Source organism: Amblyraja radiata, chromosome 34 (assembly GCF_010909765.2).
Source record: "Amblyraja radiata isolate CabotCenter1 chromosome 34, sAmbRad1.1.pri, whole genome shotgun sequence".
NCBI lineage: Eukaryota > Metazoa > Chordata > Chondrichthyes > Rajiformes > Rajidae > Amblyraja > Amblyraja radiata.
This window is the reverse complement of record NC_045989.1, coordinates 4,776,731-4,799,721: the sequence shown is the minus strand read 5'-3', so window position 1 is coordinate 4,799,721 and position 22,991 is coordinate 4,776,731. Positions and strand designations below refer to the sequence as shown.

At 45.4% G+C, this 22,991-nt stretch overlaps 1 protein-coding gene across 2 annotated transcripts in view; it reads right to left on the bottom strand.

Annotated features, from left to right (window-relative positions):
* The window catches only part of fanci (FA complementation group I), a 99,304-nt gene that overhangs the window by 44,747 nt on the left and 31,566 nt on the right, over positions 1 to 22,991 (bottom strand). For both annotated transcript variants that reach the window (XM_033050313.1, XM_033050314.1), the window contains exons 17-21: positions 20,852 to 20,966; positions 19,540 to 19,662; positions 5,406 to 5,474; positions 2,736 to 2,837; positions 528 to 713 (exon numbers count right to left, since the gene is read on the bottom strand). In XM_033050313.1, coding sequence (XP_032906204.1) covers positions 528 to 713; positions 2,736 to 2,837; positions 5,406 to 5,474; positions 19,540 to 19,662; positions 20,852 to 20,966 — 595 coding nt within the window. The remainder of the gene's footprint in view (positions 1 to 527; positions 714 to 2,735; positions 2,838 to 5,405; positions 5,475 to 19,539; positions 19,663 to 20,851; positions 20,967 to 22,991) is intronic.

The following is a 22,991-nucleotide window of genomic DNA, read 5'->3' as shown; positions in this document are numbered from 1 at the left end:
GGGTTCAGCAAACGTTTTGAACAAGTGGTACATTGGCTTTTACTGCACAAGAGCAGAGATACCTTGCTCCAGTTACTGAGACTGCTGTGTGCACAGGTCTAGTCTGCCTACCTCAGGAAACTCGCGGAACAGGGAATACAATGAAGATTCGCAGACTGATTCCTGGGGTGTTGTGACATTGAGTCGACAGGTCTACATTTTAAAAGAATGATGGATGATCTCAGTGAAATATACAAAATTCTGCAGGGATTTGATAGGAGATGGAAACAATATTTCATTTGACTGGGTGTCCAGAACCTGGAGTCACAGCTTCCAAATATGGGGTTATCCCTTCATGACAGAAATTCATTCATAAAGTTGAACTTTTTCCCGGAAAAATATACAGAATCAAGTAAAGTGGTTATTTTAATATTTATTTGCATAATGATACTAAGAAATAACCTAGCCCAAAGAGGTATCGCATAAACATCCTTTAAAGTAATGTAAAGATGAACTGTGAGATAAAGGTAAAACTTAAACGTAATTACCAGTTCAAAGTCTTCCAGTTCACTTTTAATCATTCTTCGAGTTATTGAGTCCAATTGCTCCTCCAAATCACGTTGAAAACTATCTTCATTGTCCTCCTCCCCCTCATCATCATTGCCTTTACTACCCTGTAATAAAGACTGTTTATACCAGGCCAAGCAGTTCTGAATACAGCTCAGAAGATGTGCCTGTGCCAGAAGAAAAACATAAGAATCGCATAATTAATATAGCCACAAAAACTGAAGTAAATCATTTAAAAAGTCACAACAGAAGAAACTAAATGCATAGAGCTCCATAATCACAATTCAGAGAAAAATCCTAAATGATGTGAAATTATGAGCGAGTTTTCCTCATCTGTCCTGGTGTGGCCAGGAGCCTGGTTCTGACTAATAACATTCTTAGGAGATTGTATACGTTAAAGTTGATACATAAATGCTGGATGATGCCATGATTAGTTGCATAACCATTTTTTCACAGTCCATCAGCAACAAGCTATGAAAGTTTGTGATTCAGTCTCTGGTTTATGGCTCAAGAGCCCAATAAGGGAACCACAGACAACTCCACAGATGCTGGCTGATTTGGTAGATAAGTAGAGATACAAAAGATGCTACAATCTCGAGCACAAAACAACATACTGAAGGAACTCAACCAGGCCAGGCATCATTTGTCTGAAGAGGAGTCCCGTTCCATAATGTCATCTGTATGTCCCCCCCACAGATGCTGCCCAGCCTCCCGAGTTACTTTAGCGCTTTGTTCTTTGGGTGGATGAGTAGTTTGAGATGGATGTGCCAATTTCACTGCTTACATGGGCTCTCTGCATGCTCCTAATGCTTGGACACACGATTCTCAATACCATATCCAATGCTCCTTCTTTCCTTTGAGTGTCACGGGCCAGAGGTTAACGGGGATCAAGTGGGGACGTTGTATTTCTTGAAGGAAGCTTTCAGCACGTGCTTGAACCTTTCTGGAGTTCGGAGGAGAGTTCCTGCTGTGGGAGTCCGACATTAGGCTTGCAGCAACATGTTAGGCCCTGCTCAGTGCAATCAACTGGGAATAACCAGGGCCTCAGTGCTGGAGATCGTGGCCTGGGAGAAGACACTAAACGGTTTACTTGTTCTTCAAGTGAACGTGGAGGATTTTAAAGAGGTAGCATTGATGACATTGTTCTGGTGCCTTGAGATGCCTGCTGTGGACAGTCCAAGTTGTAAAAGCATAAGAGCATGGCCGGCAGATAGGGCTAGCTCTCAGATAGGCACCCTGATCAGTATGGGCAAGTTGAAATGAATAGCCTATTTCCATAAAATGACACAAAGTGCTGGAGTAACTGATTGGCGTGGACTTGGTGGGTCAAAGGGCCTGTTTCCTTGTTGGATCTTTCAATCAATTAAAACGTGTCATCCAGTCAAAATCATACAGCGTGAAAACAGACATCTGTGCCACCAACGATACCCATCTATACTAGTCGTATTTACATGCTGTTGAACCAAGTTCCTTCAAACTTTTCACATACCTACCCGAATATCTTATGTGTTATTGTACCTGCCTCACACAATTCCTTTGGCAGCTCGTTCCATATACATAGCATCTATTATACATAGCATCTATTTTCCGGAGAAGGAGGTGGTACGTATATGGAATGGCATGCCAACCATTATTCCAGTGAGCAGATTGACGGATCAGGCATAGATCCAGAGGAGTTCTAAGTAGATTTGGCTCACATCCTCATCGGTTAAGAATAGAATCAAGGAACTGTAGAAGATTAAGAAAGAACTGCAGATGCTGGAAAAATCAAACGTAGACAAAAATGCTGGAGAAACTCACTGGGTCAGGCAGCATCCAAGGAGCGAAGGAATAGGTGACATTTCGGGTCGAGACCCTTCTTCAGACTCGAGATCCTTCTTCAAAGAAGGGTCTCGACCCGAAACGTCACCTATTCGTTCGTTCCATAGATGCTGCCTCACCCGCTGAGTTTTTCCAGCATTTTTGTCTAAGGAACTGCAGATGCTCGTTTACAAAAGAAGGGACCCTTCTTCAGACTGAAGTAGGGTCCCAACCTGAAACGCCGCCTTTCCATGTTCCACTGAGATGCTGCCTGACACGCTGAGTTACTCCAGCGCTCTGTGTCTTCTCATATACGTTAACCTCACATAGGGCACAATATCTGTTGATCTAAATTTCAGGGTTCAAACAGGAGGAAATGATGTGATTACCAGTGGTTCTTGGAGGTAGATCTGACCTCCCTGAGTGGTGATGCAACTCTCTAGCTTGAGCGGAGGAAGCAGGTCTTCTTCCAGTTCATAGTATCGGTTCAGCTAAGGGATGATCAAAAAGGCAACATTACAGCAATAAATGGAGACAGAAAGAAATGCACAGGCTGGTTTACAAAAGAAGACACAAAGTGCTGGAGTAGCTCAGCGGTCCGTCAGCATCTTTGGAGAACACGAATAGGTGACGTTTCAGGTCGGGACTCTTCTTCAGACTGGAAAAATAATAATGGGAATGGGAAAGGAAAAATAAGTAACAGTTGTGCAACAGTCTGAAAAAGAGTCTTGACACAAATCCATGATCTTCAGGGATTCTGCTTGACCCGCTGAATTATCCCAGCACTTGGTATCCTTTTTTTTAAACCAATAATAAATGTTTAATTTTAGTTAGAAATGTGGTAATGATCAAATTCTCTCAGTCTATTATCCCATCTAAGATCAGCAGTCCTGTAATCAGCAATCAAAGCAAATGTTGAAAGACTCAACTTCTCCAGCCTGTGTGGATAAATATAGAACAGTTTTGACATTATTCACACCAAAAACGAGTGGGCATTGGAGAAATAAATCACATTTGTGCAATAGCTGGTGCTTTTTTTTTGTATATTGGTAATATGTAGAGCCTTTAATGACATTAAATCAGATAACATCTAAATGGAGAGTGCTAACTGAAAAGGTGTCGGAGTTTTGGTTTATATATAACCCATGTCTAATTTTGCACTTTTTTGTGCATATTTTGGACACATTAGTGCAGTTCTGTTCATCCCAGTAAAATTATGTGCGGTTCTGGTCATCCCATTACAGGAAGGATGTGGAGACTTGAGAGAGTGTAAAGAAGGTTTAGCAGAATGCCAGAAAAAGAGAAAAAGTGTTGGAGTAACTCAGGGGTTCAGGCAGTATCTCTGTCATTTTGTGTATGAGTTACTCCAGCACTTTGTCTTTTTTTGTAAACCAGCATCTGCAGTTCCTTGTGTCCACATTTAGCAGAATGCTGCCTGGATTAGTGGGTATGATTTATGAGCAGAGGTTGAACAGACATGAATCGGTTTCTCTGGAGCATCAGTGGCTGAGGAGAGACCTGAAACACATATATATTCTGAGAAGCATTTGTAGAGTAAGACAGTCAGGATGAAATGTCTAAGGCTGGAGGGCATAGATTTAAGGCCAGTTGAAAAGAAATGTGTGGGCCAAGGTTTTTATTACACACAGAGTAGTGTGTGCCTGGAATGTGCGGCCAGGATTGATTATAGAGGCATAAACGATAGTGCCATTTAAAAGGCTTTTGGATAGGCATATGGATATGCAGGGGATGGAGGGATATGGATCATGTGCAGTCAGAGGAGATTGATTTACCTTGGCATCATGTTCGGTAAGGATATAATGGGCCGAGGAGCCTGTTCCTCTGCTGTTCTATGTGTTAGTGCAGAATATCTTTCTGATAATGGGTGTCTAATCTGGAAAGTGAATCAATCCTCAGCACCAATATTTCTCCTCTTGATCACAAGATCCAAACATAATTATTATAAACAAGTGTCTTGGTTCTCAAACGTGCAAGTAAACACTGGCACAAGGCTGTGATAAGCATAGATTTGTTTTGAGAATTCATCTTGACACATCCCCTGTAATAGATAACCAAGGACAGCACTAGCCAGATTTATACTGTAAGATTAGGAAGAGGGGAATGTTAATTTAATTGATGGCTGGCAATGTTAAAGAGTGTGTAGTAGTCCATGGAATTCAATTACACAAATGTTTAAAAGATGGCAATACAAGCTGATCAGTTAATAAATCATGCAAAATTCATGCAGTTACTTATAAAAGCATAGGATATAAAACCAAGGATATTACATTAAACTGTAAAAAAAAATTAAATGAGTTTATGCCTTCAAAACGGTGACAAAAGAAGCTGCAGATGGTGGAATCTTGAGCAAAAAACAGTGCTGGAGGAACTCAGTGGGACACGCTGCATCTGTGGAGTGAATAGATAAATGACTTTTCGGGTCAGGACACTTCAGATTGATTATTAATTCCAGTTATGCCATAGTTTCGGATGCCATACAGTAGAAAGTATGTTTCTTCCAATGCTGTGATTTTACCAGAAGTATACCAGCAATTAAAGATTTTGAACAACTGCAGAAATTGGGATTATTCTCAATATGAACAGAGATAATATAAATGTTTTAGTACTCTTTCAAAAGTCAGTAGTGAAATATCAGATAATTGAGAAACAAACCGGCCAAAGAAGAGAATTATTTAAAAATTACAATAAGCAGACACGAGCAAAAATACATCGACACAACCAGCAGTCTCTAAAGCAACATTCAAGACCTAACAGTACATGTACGGAAAAAGGAAAAAAGAAAATCATCTTCTGTGGGAATTGAGCAAGGGAGTGGAGCTACAGTACATGGATAATTCTCTTTAAGGATTTGCCCTTTTCCAGATGATTAATGGCTTTTCCCAAAGACCTTCCAGTATTTGGTTCAAAAGCAACAAAGTGCAAGGAGGCTGGCTACTGCTGCGGTGCGGAATTATCTATGTGACAGGGGCACTGAAGGGAAGAATATATATTAGCCTGGGTAGTAAACCAGTGCTGATCTTTAATTATCTTGCACTCACCTGTGAAAGAAGGGTTTGTAGGATGGTATTTGCCAGCTGTGAATTTCGCCGTAGAACATCAAATAAACCCTAATTACAAAAATAAAAGAAAGACTAATATTCAAGAAGAAACAATTAACCAAATTATCAAGGAGCATCTCTTTCAACAGATTTAATGAGAGGAAGAAATGATGGGAATAGTTAAGCCACACAGCATATTAACAATTTAGTAACTCTCCCAAGTAAATCCAACACTGGCAAAGGACCCTACAGACAATCCTATGGGGTTCCCTTTCAAAGGATTAGTTTTACTATTAAAACACACAGTACATGCTATATTACCAGGATAAGCGCTCAACTAAGAAAACCAAGACCAATGCCAAAGTAGTAACTATACTACCTATACACACTTATGCCATAGGACAATAACTAACTTCATATTCAGTAATAAGTTATCCATAAGTTAACAAGCTAAATGTTCAACCAAGAAACTCAATCTCCATGCCATGCGAGAATCTAAAATGACTTTACACAGATAAACTATGGGACAACAAAAACTAGGCACATAGATGTCAGTACATCATTGGGGTTATCGTGGGCACCTCCCTTCACTGGCGTTTCATTGAGTTAGGCCCACAACGCCTCAGGAGCGTTCCCGTGAGCCGTTATGCTAACATTTAAACCCATGTATATATCAACAATTACAACTCCATTTCGCCAATGCAGCCGTATAGCACACAAATGCAAGACTATCCTCCACACCATCAACAACTCCGCCATTCTTCATGTCATCTGTAAAATTACTACCCATGCACATCCAAGACATTTACGTACATTACAAACAGCAAGGGCCCCAGCACCTACTCCATGGAACACCATTAGTCACAAAATCACTAAAACCCCCACGATTAGTCAGTTTTAGATATGATTTGCTAACTTGCCATGGATCAATCAATCAATCAGTTTTATTCGTCACATTGCACATAAAGTGCAAGTGAAATGAATTTGTCAGCAGCGGTACAATGATAAAGAACACACAAACACAATAAAAATTTAACACAAACACATAAGGCACATAAATTGGCCAGTCCTCCTCCATTTCCCCCGTGGTCGGGACCTCAACCCTCCGCAGCCATCGCTGCGGGCGTCCAGATGGTAAAAGGACAAGGTAAAAGTCAAGGTAAGTCCAGGATCGGCTCTTCCCCACCGGAGACCGCGGCTTCAGGCTGGTGCAGGCCACAGGCCGGCGATCAAAGATTTAAAGTTCGCGCCGCAGCCAGAAGCACCGCAGACTGCAGGGCCGACAGACGAAGCTCCCCCCCAGGGATCCCCGGCGATGTTAAGTCGCCACCGCGCCCGCGGTAAAAGTTGGCTGTGGGCCGGCGGTGGAAGCTTCTTCTACTCCCCGGGTCCCCAACGTGAGATCCCGGGCTGTAGACACCTCGCCATCTGGAGCTGTGCAGACCGCGGCTTCAGGCTGCTGGTTGCCGCGGGCCAGCGAAACGGAGCGCACCCCTCTGGCGAGCCCCACAGAGGGCTCGCCCGCTCCACACCGAGAGTCTGCGCTGCGCCCGCCGCTGAAGCCCCAGGCGCGTCTCCGGGAAAAGCCGCGCCGATCCTTGTTAGGCCATGGGGGAGGCGACCTGGAAAAAGTCGCCTCTCCGTGGAGGAGGCGACCGAAGCCATTTCCCCCTCACCCATCCACACCACCCCCCACACAAAACGCACAGAGGAACATTTAAAACACACATTAAAACATACTAAAAAAACAAAAAAAGTATGAAAAAAACGGACACGCTGCTGACAGGGCGCCGACTTGCAGCACCCCCACCATGGGCCCTAACCTTCCATGTGGGATCTTGTCCAAGGGTGATCTTGAGCTGCTTGGGATTTCTTGCAGCTCCACTCATCATTTGGACAGCACAGTGGTTCAGCGGTTAAGTTATTGCCTTTGAGCACCAAAGACCTGGATTCGATCAGACGACAGGTGCTGTCTGAACGGAATGTTGCACGTTCTCCCTGTGACTGGATTTTCTCCAGGTCCTCCGGTTTCCTCCCACATTCCCAAGACGTGCGGGTTTGTAGGTTAATTGGCTTCTGTAAATTGCCCCGTGTGTGGGATAGAACGTGTATAAGCGATTGTTGGTCGGTGCGGACTTGGAAGGCCGAAGGGCCTGTTTTCACGCTGTATCTCTAAACTAAACTAATCCAGGCCGGTGGACACTAGTCCATTGCATCCATCATTTGTGCCTTGTAGAAGGTAGAGATACTTGGGAGGTTTCAGGAGAGGAGTCACTTGCCACGAATACTTAGCCTCTGATCTACTCTTGAAGCACCCGCTGAGTTTCTCCAGCATTTTTGTGTACCTGCTCTTGAAGCATGTAACTGGTCCAGTTCGAATGATACTGAATAGTGCTACACAGAGGTTGGAGGTTGGGAGACTTCTTGGTAAAAATAACAATGTTAAGAGTAGAAGTGGATAGACTCTATCTTTTGGAGATGGTCAATACCTGACATTTTTGTACCATGAAAGCTACTTGCCATGTATCAGTCTTGAATGTTATCATGGGCTTGCTGCATGGACCGCTTCAGTTGGGCTGAGTTGCCGTAAATAGAACTGAAAATCGTGCGATCAGTAATGAGGAACTCCAACTGAGACGTTCTGGTGTTACAATGATTGACCACTACAACCATCTTTCTTTGTGAATCTATAGTTTCAATCATTGGAGTGTTTTCCCTTTGATGTCAAAGCTTCTTGCTCTCAGATCACCTCTGGAATTCAGCTCTTTGAATTCAGCTGATTTAGATCATTTAGATGGAATATTTTTGTGGAACATTTATGTTAGGTATGTGATATGATTAGCATATGTGATGTCTTGTGCAAGTACGCATGCGCGCGGGAGACTCAAGGTGGCGTCCTGTAATAAAGAAGCTTGTTAGTGTACTCCCGTGTCCGAGTATTATTTTAAGTATGTTCCAAGCACCCAAATACACAACAACTGGCGACGAGGATAAAAGAACAGAAAGATAAGAACAAGGACAGCCAAGAAAAACGAAAACAAGTTAAATTAGAGGTTGTATTTGGAAACAAAGTGGAACAGCACAAAGCAAAAGGATTTGGCGCCAAATGGTTTTGAATTGGCGCCAAAGAAAAAAAAGGTTGGAACAGGAAGCAAGAGCGCAAGGAAGACAAGCGGGAAGGTAAGGGCCACCGGGCACAGCTGGAAGCTATGAGCGAAGGTGTCAACTTACCTGGACCGTTTTCCAGGGCTGTGCAACCCACAGCCAGGCCAAGCAGCAGCCACAGACGTCGGGTGAGGGCCTAGTACCGTGTAGGCCACGGACAGGTCCAGAGAAGCCACCGACGAAAGCCAAGCCTTCAGCCCGGCCGGGAGCAGTCAGCCTGGTGGGGGGAGAAAGCCCGGTCGCGCGAGAAACGGCCGAGCGCCGAGAAAGCACGGTCGCAAGAGACGGCCGAGCAGGGAAAGCCCGAACGAAGAGTGGGTCCGCGCGAGAGAAGCAGGACACAGCACTCAAGCACACAGCACTAGGGCCGAGTGGGAAAGCCGACCGCGAGAGAGATGCAGACCCGGCCTAATGAGAGAGCCGACTGCAAGAGAGAAGCGGTCCTGGCCCTGCGAGAGAAGCGGGACACAGCGCTTACCCAGCCCCCGACGTGTCCGAGTGTTATTTTAAGTCTGTTCCAAGCACCCAAGTAGACAACAATTTACTTTGAATATAGTGTAGCAAAGTGTGGAGTCATGCATTTTGGTAGTAGGAATAAAAGCATAGATTGTTTTCTAAATGGGGAGAGAATCCAGAAATCAGAGGTGCAAAGGGAGATGGGAGTGCTGGTGCAGGATTCCCAAAAAGTTAATCTGCAAGTCGCATCGGTAGTAAAGTAAGCAAATGCAATGCTAGCATGTATTTCGAGAGGGCTTATATAAAAAAACAAGGATGAATGCTGAGGCTCAATAAGGTGCTGGTCAGGCCGCATTTGGAATATTGTGAGCAATTTTGGGCACCATACCTGAGGAAGGGTGTGCTGGCTCTGGAGAGGGTCCAGAGGAGGTTTACAAGAATAATCCCAGGAATGAGTAGGCTAACATATAATGAGCATTTGGCCGCCAGGGCTCAGAAGAATGAGGGGGAACCTCATTGAAACGTGCAGATTAGTGAAAGGCTTGGATATAGTGGAGGTGGAGAGGATATTTCCACTAGTGGGAGAGTCTAGGACTAGAGGTCACAGCCTCAGAATTAAAAGACGTTCTCTAAGGAAGGAGATGAGGAGGAGTTTCTTTAGTCAGAAGGTGGTGAATCTGTGGAATTCATTGCCACAGAAGGCTGTGGAGGCAAAGTCAGTGGATATATTTAACTAGACTAAGTGGGACCCGTTGGGTCCCAGCATCACACGGGAGTGCTGGTCACCAACGCAATATTCCACCTCTCCACCAATTCCAATATTGCTCGCCAGTGGGCGAGGCAAACAATTGGGCAGCAGCCACCCGACAACCAAAATTCATTTTGTGAACACAAACTTGTTTAAAAGGCGAGGCAAACAATTGGGCAGCAGCCATCCGACAACGAAAATTCATTTTGTGAACACAAACTTATTTAAAAGGCGATGCAAACAATTGGGCAGCAGCCACCCGACAACCAAAATTCATTTTGTGAACACAAACTTGTTAAAAAGGCGAGGCAAACAATTCGGCAGCAGCCACCCGACACCCCTCACACTCACCCCCTACGACATGTACGTGGCACTGAGCAGAATTAATGCGCGTAAGGCTGCTGGCCCTGACGGCATCCCCGGGCACGTCCTCAGGACCTGTGCTGCGCAGCTGACAGACGTCTGGACTGACATCGTCAACCTGTCACTTGCCCAAGCAGTTGTCCCCACGTGCCTTAAAACTACCTCCATCGTGCCGGTGCCAAAACACTCCACTGCGGCAAGCCTCAACGACTTCCGCCTAGTTGCACTTACTCCCATCATCACCAAGTGCTTCGAGAGGCTGGTCCTGGCACACCTCAAAGGCTGCCTACCCCCCTACATTGGATTCCTATCAGTTCGCCTACCGCAAGAACAGGAGTACGGAGGATGCCATCTCAACGGCACTTCACTCCGCCCTCTCCCACCTCGACAACAGAGACACTTACGTAAGAATGCTGTTCATCGATTACAGCTCAGCATTCAACACCATTATACCCTCTAAACTGATCCACAAACTTGGTGACCTGGGCATCGACCCCTCCCTCTGCAACTGGATATTGGACTTTCTATCCAACAGACCCCAGTCTGTTAGGTTAGACAAGCACACCTCTTCAACCCTCACCCTGAAAACCGGCGTTCTACAGGGCTGTGTGCTGAGCCCCCTCCTCTACTCCCTCTTCACCTACGACTGCACACCATCATCAAGTATGCAGATGATACAACAGTGATTGGCCTCATCAGCAACAACGATGAGTCGGCCTACAGGGAGGAGGTCCAGCTCCTAGCAGCATTGTGTGCTGACAACAACCTGGTCCTCAACTCCAAGAAGACCAAGGAACTCATTGTAGACTTCAGAAAGTCTAGAGACGGCACGCACACCCCCATCCACATTAACGGGACGGAGGTGGAACGTGTTTCCAGCTTCAGGTTTCTGGAGGGTCAACATCTCCGATGACCTCTCTTGGACCCACAATACCTCAACTCTGGTCAAGAAGTCTCACCAGCGTCTCTTCTTCCTGAGGAGACTAAAGAAGGTCCATCTGTCTCCTCAGATTCTGGTGAATTTCTACCGCTGCACCATAGAGAGCATCCTTACCAACTGTATCACAGTATAGTATGGCAACTGCTCTGTCTCCGACCGGAAAGCACTGCAGAGGGTGGTGAAAATTGCCCAACGCATCACCGGTTCCTCACTCCCCTCCATTGAGTCTGTCCAAAGCAAGCGATGTCTGCGAAGGGCACTCAGCATCGTCAAGGACTGCTCTCACACCAACCACAGATTGTTTATCCTCCTACCATCCGGGAGGCGCTACAGGTCTCTCCGTTGCCGGACCAGCAGGTCCAGGAACAGCTTCTTCCATGCGGCTGTTACATGACTCAACACTGTACCTCGGTGATTGCCAATCCCCCCCCCCCCCCCCCCCCATATTCTATGTCGCTCTTCTAGGGAGATACTAACAGCATTTCGTTGTCTCTGTACTGTACACTGCACAATGACAATAAAGTTTGAATCTGAATCTGAACAGCCGCATCGAGGGGACTCACCATGGAGTAGATGTGCGTTCAGTGTTATTCGCAGCTCAGAGAGCCGTGACCCTCTCGCTTCCTGGGTCTGGCAGAGACTGTGAGGGACTACACTTCCGGGTTTTATAGTCCCTCCCCCCTGCCGCCAGCGGGGGCAGCAGAGAGAATGGGGATTTTAAAAAAAACATTAATATCTCTCTGATTTTTCATCGATGGGAAAAATCCTCTGATCCCGGAAGGCGGAGGGGGGCTCTGAGCGAGGTGGCCAAAAATGACGGCCGTAGGTGGCGGCGTCCTCTCGGAAATTACACCACAACGAGCCAAAAGCGGTCAAGATCAGACTTTTAGTAATATAGATAGATTCTTGATTAGTACGGGTGTCAGAGGTTATGGGAAGAAGGCAGGAGAATGGGGTTAGGAGGGAGATAGATCAGCCATGGTTGAAAGGCAGAGTACATTTGATGGGCCAAATAGCCTAATTCTACTCCTATGTTTGGAGTCAAGGAATCCTGGCAAAATGCAAATGCGAGCAAGTGCCACTTGATGGCACTGTCAATGATATCTGCCATTACTGGAGTTGATCGATTTGGCTGCAATTCTATGGGTTGGATTTATCTTGCCTTTGGAGAAAATTTCTCACATGTAGAGGCAAGTAGTGTAGCTATACTGGAATAGCTTGTATGATGAATAATTAGTTCTGGAGTGTAGGTCTTCAGTTCCACAGCTGGGATGTTGTCTAGTGTCATTGCTTTAGCTGTAGATTGTATTTGCAACCACTTCTTGATATAATGTGGAGTGAATAGAGCAGCATGATGAATGGGGCTCCAGAGGAGAAAGCCTAGATGGATCAGCTATTCTCCACTTTTGGCAGAACATGGTCGCAAATCTGCAAGCCTTGTCTCCAGCACTCACATGCTGGGTCCTGCCATTATTAATGAAAGGTGAAAACTGGTTGCCTCTTCCTTTCACAAGCCATTGAATTGTTCACCACCATTTACGTTGAGATGTGATTGGGTTGCTCAACTTCAATTTGATCTGGAGACACAGAGGCCCGGGAACCGTTGGAGCGAGTGGAGGAGGGTCAGGGCTGTGAGTATTTAAATCGAGCACGGGGCATGCTTTCACAGAGGCCCGGGAACCGTTGGAGCGAGTGGAGGAGGGTCAGGGCTGTGAGTATTTAAATCGAGCGCAGGGCTTGCTTTCACAGAGGCCCGGGAACCGTTGGAGCGAGTGGAGGAGGATCAGGGCTTTTACCGAAATCTGTAAAGTTCCACACTTCATAGGGAGGGTTCTGGTGGAAGCCGCTGATTGGTGGAAGCAGACTAGAGGAAGCAGCTGATTGGGTGCAACCTCAGGTTAGCATTTCTGCTTTCTGGTTAAAGGTACAGTGCTTTAGTAAAGGTACAGTGAGCCAAGGGTACAGTGGGCTAAAGGTACAGTGCTTTAGTAAAGGTACAGTGAGCTAAGGGTACAGTGGGCTAAAGGTACAGTGCTTTAGTAAAGGTACAGTGAGCCAAGGGTAGTGGGCTAAAGGTACAGTGCTTTAGTAAAGGTAGTGAGCTAAGGGTACAGTGCTTTAGTAAAGGTACAGTGCTTTTTGTTTATATAATAAAGGTACAGTTTAAAGGTCAAGAGGGAGCAGCTGTTGTGAGTCAGATACCTGCTGATTTCTCCCAGCAGTTTCTATTGTATTATACTTGTATCGGATCCAGGGTAAGGTGGGAGAATGACAGCCAAAGCAGTGTACTGTTCTGGATGTCAGATGTGGGAGGTCATGGTGTCGGATGGCCCTCCAGACGTCCACATCTGCACCAGGTGCATCGAGATGGGGCTCCTAAGGGACCGTATTAGGATCCTGGAGCAGCAGCTCGATGACCTCGGTCCGGTCAGGGAGAGTGAGGAGGTCATAGAGAGGAGTTATAGGGAGGTGGTCACTCCAAAACCACGGGAGAGAGACATGTGGGTCACGCTAAGGAAGGGCAAGGAGCAGAGGCAGGGACCAGTGAGTATTCCAATGTCGGTACACCTTGCAAATAAGTACTCCTGTTTGAGTACGGATGGGGGTGACAGCCTGCCCGGGGGTAGCGACAGCGGACGGGCCTCCAGCACAGAGACCGGCCCTGTTGCTCCGAAAGGTAGGGACAAAAAGAAGAGGGCAATAGTAATTGGGGACTCTATTGTTAGGGGGTCGGATAGGCGATTCTGTGGACGCAGTAGGGAGACCAGGATGGTGGTCTGTCTCCCTGGTGCCAAGGTCTCGGACGTGTCTCAACGCATCCAAGATATCCTGAAATCAGAGGGAGAGGAGCCTGAGGTCGTGGTACATATAGGTACCAATGACATAGGTAAAAAAAGCGAAGAGGTCCTGAAGGGAGGATTTAGGGAGTTGGGAGGAGAGTTAAGGAAAAGGACCAAAAAGGTAACAATCTCAGGATTACAGCCTGTGCCACGCGACAGTGAGAGTAGGAATGGAGCGAGGTGAAGGATAAATGCGTGGCTGAAAGACTGGTGCAGAGGGCAGGGATTCAAGTTTCTGGATCATTGGGACTTCTTTTGGGGAAGGTGGGACCTGTACAGAAAGGATGGGTTGCACTTGAACCCGAGGGGGACCAATATCCTGGCGGGGAAATTTGCAAAGGCTACTGGGGAGACTTTAAACTAGAATGGTTGGGGCGAGGGACTCAAATAGAGAAAGCTACTAGACAGAATGGGAGGCAGGAAGCAGAAAAGGGAAGCACTCGGACACAAGAGGAGAAAGAAGAAAAAGGAAATAAACAGAGAATAAGAGGCGGGGGCTTTCTTAAATGTGCATATTTTAATGCTAGGAGCATTGTAAGAAAGGTGGATGAGCTTAGAGTCTGGATAGACACCTGGAAGTATGATGTTGTGGCGATCAGTGAAACATGGTTGCAGGAGGGCTGTGTTCAAAAGGGAACTGCAGATGCTGGAATATCGAAGGTACACAAAATTGCTGGGGAAACTCAGCAGGTGCAGCAGCATCTATGGAGCGAAGGAAATAGGCGACGTTTCGGGCCGAAACCCTTCTTCAGACTGATGGGGGGCGGGGAAAGAAAGAAGGAAAAAGGGAGGAGGAGGAGCCCGAGGGCGGGCGGATGGGAGGGTGGGAGGAGACAGCTAGAGGGTGAAGGAAGGGGAGGAGACAGCACGGGCTAGCCAAATTTGGAAAATTCAATGTTGATGCCATAAGGACGCAAGGACCCCAGACGGAATATGAGGTGCTGTTCCTCCAATTTCCGCTGTTGCTCACTCTGGCAATGGAGGAGACCCAGGACAGAGAGGTCGGATTGGGAATGGGAGGGGGAGTTGAAGTGCTGAGCCACCGGGAAGTCAGGTAGGTTATTGCGGACTGAGCGGAGGTGTTCGGCGAAACGGTCGCCCAACCTACGCTTGGTCTCACCGATGTAAATCAGCTGACATCTAGAGCAGCGGATGCAGTAGATGAGGTTGGAGGAGATACAGGTGAACCTTTGTCGCACCTGGAACGACTGCTTGGGACCTTGAATGGAGTCGAGGGGGGAGGTGAAGGGACAGGTGTTGCATTTCTTGCGGTTGCAACGGAAAGTGCCCGGGGAGGGGGTGGTGCGGGAGGGAAGGGAAGAATTGACGAGGGAGTTGCGGAGGGAGCGGTCTTTGCGGAAGGCAGACATGGGGGGAGATGGGAAGATGTGGCGAGTGGTGGGGTCACGTTGGAGGTGGCGGAAATGGCGGAGGATTATGTGTTGTATTTGCCGGCTGGTGGGGTGAAAGGTGAGGACCAGAGGGACTCTGCCCTTGTTGCGTGTGCGGGGATGGGGAGAGAGAGCAGTGTTACGGGGTATGGATGAGACCCTGGTGTGAGCCTCATCTATGGTGGCGGAGGGGAATCCCCGTTCCCTGAAGAACGAGGACATTTCCGATGCCCTGGTATGAAATGTCTCATCCTGGGAACAGATGCGGCGTAGGCGGAGGAATTGGGAGTAGGGGATGGAGTCTTTACAGGGGGCAGGGTGGGAAGACGTGTAGTCCAGATAGCCATGTGAGTCAGTGGGTTTGTAATGTATGTCGGTCAGGAGTCTGTCCCCTGCGATGGAGATGGTGAGGTCAAGGAATGGTAGGGAAGTGTCGGAAATCGTCCAGGTGTATTGGAGTGCCGGATGGAAGTTGGTGGTGAAGTGGATGAAGTCAGTCAGTTGTGTGTGGGTGCAGGAGGTGGCACCAAAGCAGTCGTCAATGTGGAGGGCTGTGATTGGAAACTAAATATTCCAGGATTTCGTAGCTTCAGGTGTGATAGAATTGGAGGGGCAAGAGGTGGAGGTGTTGCATTGCTAGTCAGGGAAGATATTACAGCAGTGCTTTGGCAGGATAGATTGGAGGGCTCATCTAGGGAGGCTATTTGGGTGGAACTGAGAAGTGGGAAAGGTGTAGCAACACTTATAGGGGTGTATTATAGACCGCCAAATGGGGATCGAGAATTGGAAGAGCAAATATGTAAGGAGATAGCAGATATTAGTAGTAAGCACAAGGTAGTGATTGTGGGAGATTTCAACTTTCCACACATAGACTGGGAAACACATTCTGTAAATGGGCCTTAAATGGTTTGGAGTTTGTAAAATGTGTGCAGGATAGTTTTTTGCAGAAATACATAGAGGTACCTACTAGAGGAGGGGCAGTGCTGGACCTCCTGTTAGGAAATGAGACGGGACAGGTGGCGGAGGTATGCGTTGGGGAGCACTTCGGGTCCAGTGATAACAATACCATTAGTTTCAATATAATTATGGAGAGGGTCAGAACTGGACCTAGGGTTGAGATTTTTGTTTGGAGAAAGGCTAACTTTGATGAGATGCGGAATGATTTAAAAGGAGTGAACTGGGACATTTTGTTTTATGGGAAGGATGTAGAAGAGAAATGGAGGACATTTAAAGGGGAAATTTTAAGAGTACAGAATCTTTATGTTCCTGTTCGGTTGAAAGGAAACAGTAAAAATTGGAAAGAGCCATGGTTTTCAAGGGAAATTGGACATCTTGTTCGGAAAAAGAGGGAGATCTACAATAATTATAGGCAGCATGAAGTAAATGAGGTGCTTGAGGAGTATAAGGAATGTAAAAAGAATCTTAAGAAAGAAATTAGAAAAGCTAAAAGAAGACATGAGGTTGCTTTGGCAAGTAAGGTGAAAGTAAGTCCAAAGGGTTTCTACAGCTATATTAATAGCAAAAGGATAACGAGGGATAAAATTGGTCCATTGGAGAGACAGAGTGGACAGCTATCTGCAGAGCCAAAAGAGATGAGGGGAGATATTGAACAATTTCTTTTCTTCGGTATTCACCAAGGAGAAGGAAATTAAATTATGTGAGGTAAGGGAAACTAGTAGAGTAGCTATGGATACTATGAGTTTCAAAGTAAAAGAACTACTGACACTTTTGAAAAATATAAAAGTGGATAAGTCTCCAGGTCCTGACAGGATATTCCCTAGGACATTGAGGGAAGTTAGTGTAGAAATAGCCAGGGCTATGATAGAAATATTTCAAATGTCATTAGAAACGGGAATAGTCCCCGAGGATTGGCGTACTGCGCATGTTGTTCCATTGTTTAAAAAGGGTTCTAAGAGTAAACCTAGCAATTATAGACCTGTTAGTTTGACTTCAGTGATGGGCAAATTAATGGAAAAGATACTTAGAGATAATATATATAAGCATCTGGATAAACAGGGTCTGATTAGGAACAGTCAACATGGATTTGTGCCTGGAAGGTCATGTTTGACTAATCTTCTTGAATTTTCTGAAGAGGTTACTAGGGAAATTGACGAGGGTAAAGCAATGGATGTTGTCTATATGGACTTTAGTAAGGCCTTTGACAAGGTTCCTCATGGAAGGTTGGTTAAGAAGGTTCAACTGTTGGGTATAAATGCAGGAGTAGCAAGATGGATTCAACAGTGGCTGAATGGGAGACGCCAGAGGGTAATGGTGGATGGCTGTTTGTCGGGTTGGAGGCAGGTGACTAGTGGGGTGCCTCAGGGATCTGTGTTGGGTCCTTTGTTGTTTGTCATGTACATCAATGATCTGGATGAAGGTGTGGTAAATTGGATTAGTAAGTATGCAGATGATACCAAGATAGGGGGTGTTGTGGATAATGAAGAGGATTTCCAAAGTCTACAGAGTGATTTAGGCCATTTGGAAGAATGGGCTGAAAGATGGCAGATGGAGTTTAATGCTGATAACTGTGAGGTGCTACACCTTGGCAGGACAAAACAAAATAGGACGTACATGGTAAATGGTATGGAATTGAAGAATGCAGTTGAACAGAGGGATCTGGGAATAACCGTGCATAGTTCCTTGAAGGTGGAATCTCATATAGATAGGGTGGTAAAGAAAGCTTTTGGTATGCTAGCCTTTATAAATCAGAGCATTGAGTATAGAAGCTGGGATGTAATGTTAAAATTGTACAAGGCATTGGTGAGACCAAATCTGGAGTATGGTGTACGATTTTGGTCGCCCAATTATAGGAAGGATGTCAACAAAATAGAGAGAGTACAGAGGAGATTTATTAGAATGTTGCCTGGGTTTCAACAACTAAGTTACAGAGAAAGGTTGAATAAGTTAGGTCTTTATTCTCTGGAGCGCAGAAGGTTAAGGGGGGACTTGATAGAGGTCTTTAAAATGATGAGAGGGATAGACAGAGTTGATGTGGACAAGCTTTTCCCTTTGAGAATAGGGAAGATTCAAACAAGAGGACAAGACTTCAGAATTAAGGGACAGAAGTTTAGGGGTAACATGAGGGGGAACCTCTTTACTCAGAGAGTGGTAGCGGTGTGGAATGAGCTTCCAGTGGAAGTGGTGGAGGCAGGTTCGTTGGTATCATTTAAAAATAAATTGGATAGGCATATGGATGAGAAGGAAATGGAGGGTTATGGTATGAGTGCAGGCAGGTGGGACTAAGGGAAAATAATTGTTCGGCACGGACTTGTAGGGCCGAGATGGCCTGTTTCCGTGCTGTAATTGTTATATGGTTATATGGTTAAACTGCAATGCTAGAATCTTGAGCAAAACACAAAGTGCTGGTGGAACTCAGCGTACCAAGCCACATCTGGGGAGGGAATGGACAGACAATTTCGGTGTTTCATTCACCAGTTTTCGACTTAGTTGATACTGCTCCTGACCTTCCCTTCTGAACTAATTAAATAAGGTTGATCCCCTGATGGTAGCAATGGCAGAAATGATAAATTTGTCAGGCCATGAGGTTACAAACTGTTGTGCTATACATTTGTGCAGTAGTGGTTGGCATACAGCCAAGGGTGAACGTACTAAAATTTGTTTTTGGTTGGTACCCTTCATCAAGACCATAGTTCAGACCAAAGACCATCAACGATAGTTATATAGACACAAAAAGCTGGAGTAACTCAGCGGGTCAGGCTGCATCACTGGAGAAAAGAAATAGGGGACATTTTGGGTCGAGACCCTTGTTCAGACTGAGGCAATGTCTGCAGAGATGCTGTCCAACCCGCTGTGTTACTCCAGCATTTTGTGTATATCTTCGGTGAAAACCAGCATCTGCAGTTCCTTTCTACATATAACTATAGTTGCTCATTTAACTTGATGGAGGGTGTCTTTAGTGTGGAGATGAGACTTTATATCCGCAATGACAGTGTGATAAGTCCGATGATGCTGCAATGGCCAGATGCTTCTGATCTAGGTACATTTTGGTGAACAAGATCAAATAGGTTTAAGAAGGAACTGTAGATGCTTGAAAATCGAAGGTAGACAAAAATGCTGGGTGAGACAGTATTTATGGAGCGAAGGAAATAGGCAAAGTTTCGGGTCGAGACTTTCAGATCAAATAGGTTGATTCTTACTGACTGAAAAGAGAAGATATAACGCTGATTTAATATATTTAACTTGACGTAAAAATAGTTTCTAACTTTAATACCTCATAAAGCATGAGTCTAACATCAGACTGCTGGCTCAGGCAACGCTTCAAGCTGCCCAAGATTTCCAAACATAGGGCTTCATTGGCAGAGGCATTGTGACGCATATGCACATCCACTTGAACCTGTAAAAGAACAAGATGTCGGCACACAATATTTATAAAGCCAAAGTAATTGCACAACTCTCTTAATAATCATGTAGCATTTAGAGTTAATCCCAGTACATACCTTTCAATAAAACACTCGAGTTCAAACTAAATGGCCGTCTCAGAACATTCCTCCCTGATTGAATTGAATCAGGATACTCAACTTGGATTTATTCCACTAGATGGCAGAATACTTCTCCATGCCATCTCGTATCCCAGTTTAGACACATCCATTTTTGTTCAGTGCAAATTCACATGCACCCTAAAGGGCCTGTCCCACTTAGGCGATTTTTTGGGCGACTGCCGCGAAATTTTCAACATGTTGAAAAAATATTGGCGACAGTGGCGACAGTTTTGCTGTCGTAGGTTGACGAAGGTGTTGTCGTAGGTGCTGTCGTAGGTTGTTGCCAGGTGTCGTAGGTGAATTCCATTAAAACTAGTCCCTGGCAGTCGCCTAAGGAGTCGCCTAAGTGGGACAGGCCCATAAAGCACAATTTAAACTTTTCTTGGTCCTTCTTCCAGAAGTAGTGTGCGGCACAGTTGCTGCCTTACTGCGCTTGCAACACCGGAGAACCGGCTTTGATCCCGACTACGGGTGCTGTCTGTACGGAGTTTATACGTTCTCCCCGTGAACGCATGGGTTTTCTCCGAGATCTTCGGTTACCACACTCCAAAGACGTACAGGTTTGTGAGTTAATTGGTTTGGTATAAGTGTAAATTGTCCCTGGTGGGTGTAGGATATTGTTAATGTGTGGGATCGTTGGTCAGTGCAGAGTCGGTGGGCTGAAGGGCCTGTTTCCATGCTATATCACTAAACTAAACTAAGTACATTAACCATACAGTCCCGCCCATTTATCCCGCCCATGTTACGGCCTTTTGAGTAATGGTAATTCATCTTTACAGAATTCACACATTAATACCAAAGTTTGAAGATGCATAATAAAATTCGCTCTTAATCACCTGAAGGTAAAGGAATGTTATTTTTTTCAACGTGCTTTGCTTGACGCATGCACAGATGATGCGGTTTTGCATTGAGGAAAATCGCAATAAAGACAGTTTGCTGAGAATGCAACCCGGCCATAAAACTTATGAGATGAGTAAATATTGATGAAAATCTAAATGATTATGATAGCCAGATACAATTGGGACAAATAAATGCACGATTTACCTGACTGGCCGTGACTGTCTGACTGCATTGACTGTAAGTCAGGCTTCCCAACAACTTGAAGTTCTTCAACAACAGCAGAAAACCAGCAACTGCTGATTTGCGAGAGTCCAACTGGCTGAAGGAAAGCAAAAGGAGAGAGTGAGAAATAGAAAATAAGCAATGTTCTACATACCTTTAGAGCACAATGTTACAAATGTTAGTGGATCACCAATTAATAACCCTTTTAATTCAGGCCACATCAAACCCATATTGTATTCTTCATTGATGAACAGATAACTTCTTACCCTCAATAGTATGCAGTAGATATCAAATGACAAATCATAATCATTTAACATTTTCTCACAACTGCCTGCAGTTGCACAAAGACAGCACCACTTAAATTCAGTACTGCAGAATAATTGTAAACCTAGTTGGAACAAACAACTCCCGAGTTTGAATAAATGAAGGCAAACAAAAAGTTTTATTTCTCCTGCCAGGCTTAATTTGGAACATTTATTTTCTAGAAATTTAACATCCTGGATGAAATATATAAGCTAACAGAAGCACAGGCTGAAGAAGAGTCTTGACCCAAAACGTCATCTGTTCCATCTCTCCAGAGATGCTGAGTTACTCCAGTTTTTCGTGTCTATCTTCAGTTTAAACCAGCATCTGCAGTTCATTCCTTCAATGTTTAGTTTAGAGATCCAACATGGAAACAGGTCTTTCGGACTATCGTCCACACTATTTCTATGTTATCCCATTCTCACATCCACACCCTACACACTAGGGTCACTTTACAGAGGTCAATTATCCTACAAACCGGCACGTCTTGGGGATATGGGAGGAAATCGGGAGGAAACATGTGGTCACAGAGAGAATGTACCAAGTCCACACAGACAACACCCGAGGTCAGGATCGAACCCGGGTCTCTGGCGCTGTGAGGCAGCAGCTTTACCAACTTGGCCACTGTGCAGCCCATTATATCACAACTTTCACTTACAAACCATGTTACACAATTAATTTTGCAGTGATTGCTGTCACTGGAAACTAGCAATGAATAAAGAATTCTTACTAGAGAGCATCTTAATGTATCCTTTTTAAAGAAAATAATCTGTTCATCCAGTTAAATGTTAGTACTGGGAAATTCAAGACTTTCCATTTAAAACACCAGGGGGCAGAAATCCATCTTTTGTCATTAGCACATGAGTGTTTGAGCCATGACAGAGCAAACTGATGCAAACCATTCAGATTCAGAAACCAATGGAACCCAGTACATAGTGTAGGCAGCTAAAACTCATATTTCAGATGCATTTACCGAGCAATTAAACTTGGATTAGTGCAAGAGAGACACAAGGAACTGCAGATGCTGGAATCTTGAGCAGCACTGCTCAGTGGATCTAGCCAGAGGGGAGAAGATGAGAGAAGAAGCAGGGGAGAAAGAGGAAGAAAGGAAGATAGAAGAGAAAGAGGAAGGGAGAAAAGTGGGGCACCTCCCTGCTAGCTGTGTTCCCATCGCAGGCTCGAGGAAGACCGTCACTGGGACAAACCCTAGAATACCAGCGTCACCGTGTCGTCAAGACTAAGCTGCGGGGAATAAGCCCTAAATATCTCTACTGAGGTTAAGATGGGGTGGCCAGTGCATGCTTGAGATGCCACAGCCTCTTCCTGCCTATGGACAACGAGGGACTGTGCCCACAGGGACAAAGACTGAGCCATTAGGATAGGCCAGTGACCACCAGTGTCGCCTCTTCAAGCCCAAAGCTGATCAGCCAGAATAAGCCTGAGACCACAAGCGCCTACTCTCAAGGCAAGGGTGGGAGAAACCATTAAAAATCTGTCATTGTAATTTCTGAAGTTTTTTTCACACACACTGGGAGAACCCTGAGATCGCCACACCTCCTCCTACCAAGACCAAGGCTGAGCTGCCACGACAAGTCCAAGATCGCCTGCATCCACACACAACGTCCCTGATGATGCGGGACACACCCCCATGCTATCCTGGACTTCCTTGTCACTGTAAATGAAACATATAGTGCGAGTTCACCCGACTGCGAGTGTCAGTGTGGTCACTGCCAAATCCAGCATCATCCCCGACTCCACAGCCTGTACCATTAAATAACGTAATAACACACACAAGAGTATGCAATAAGGTACTAAATGG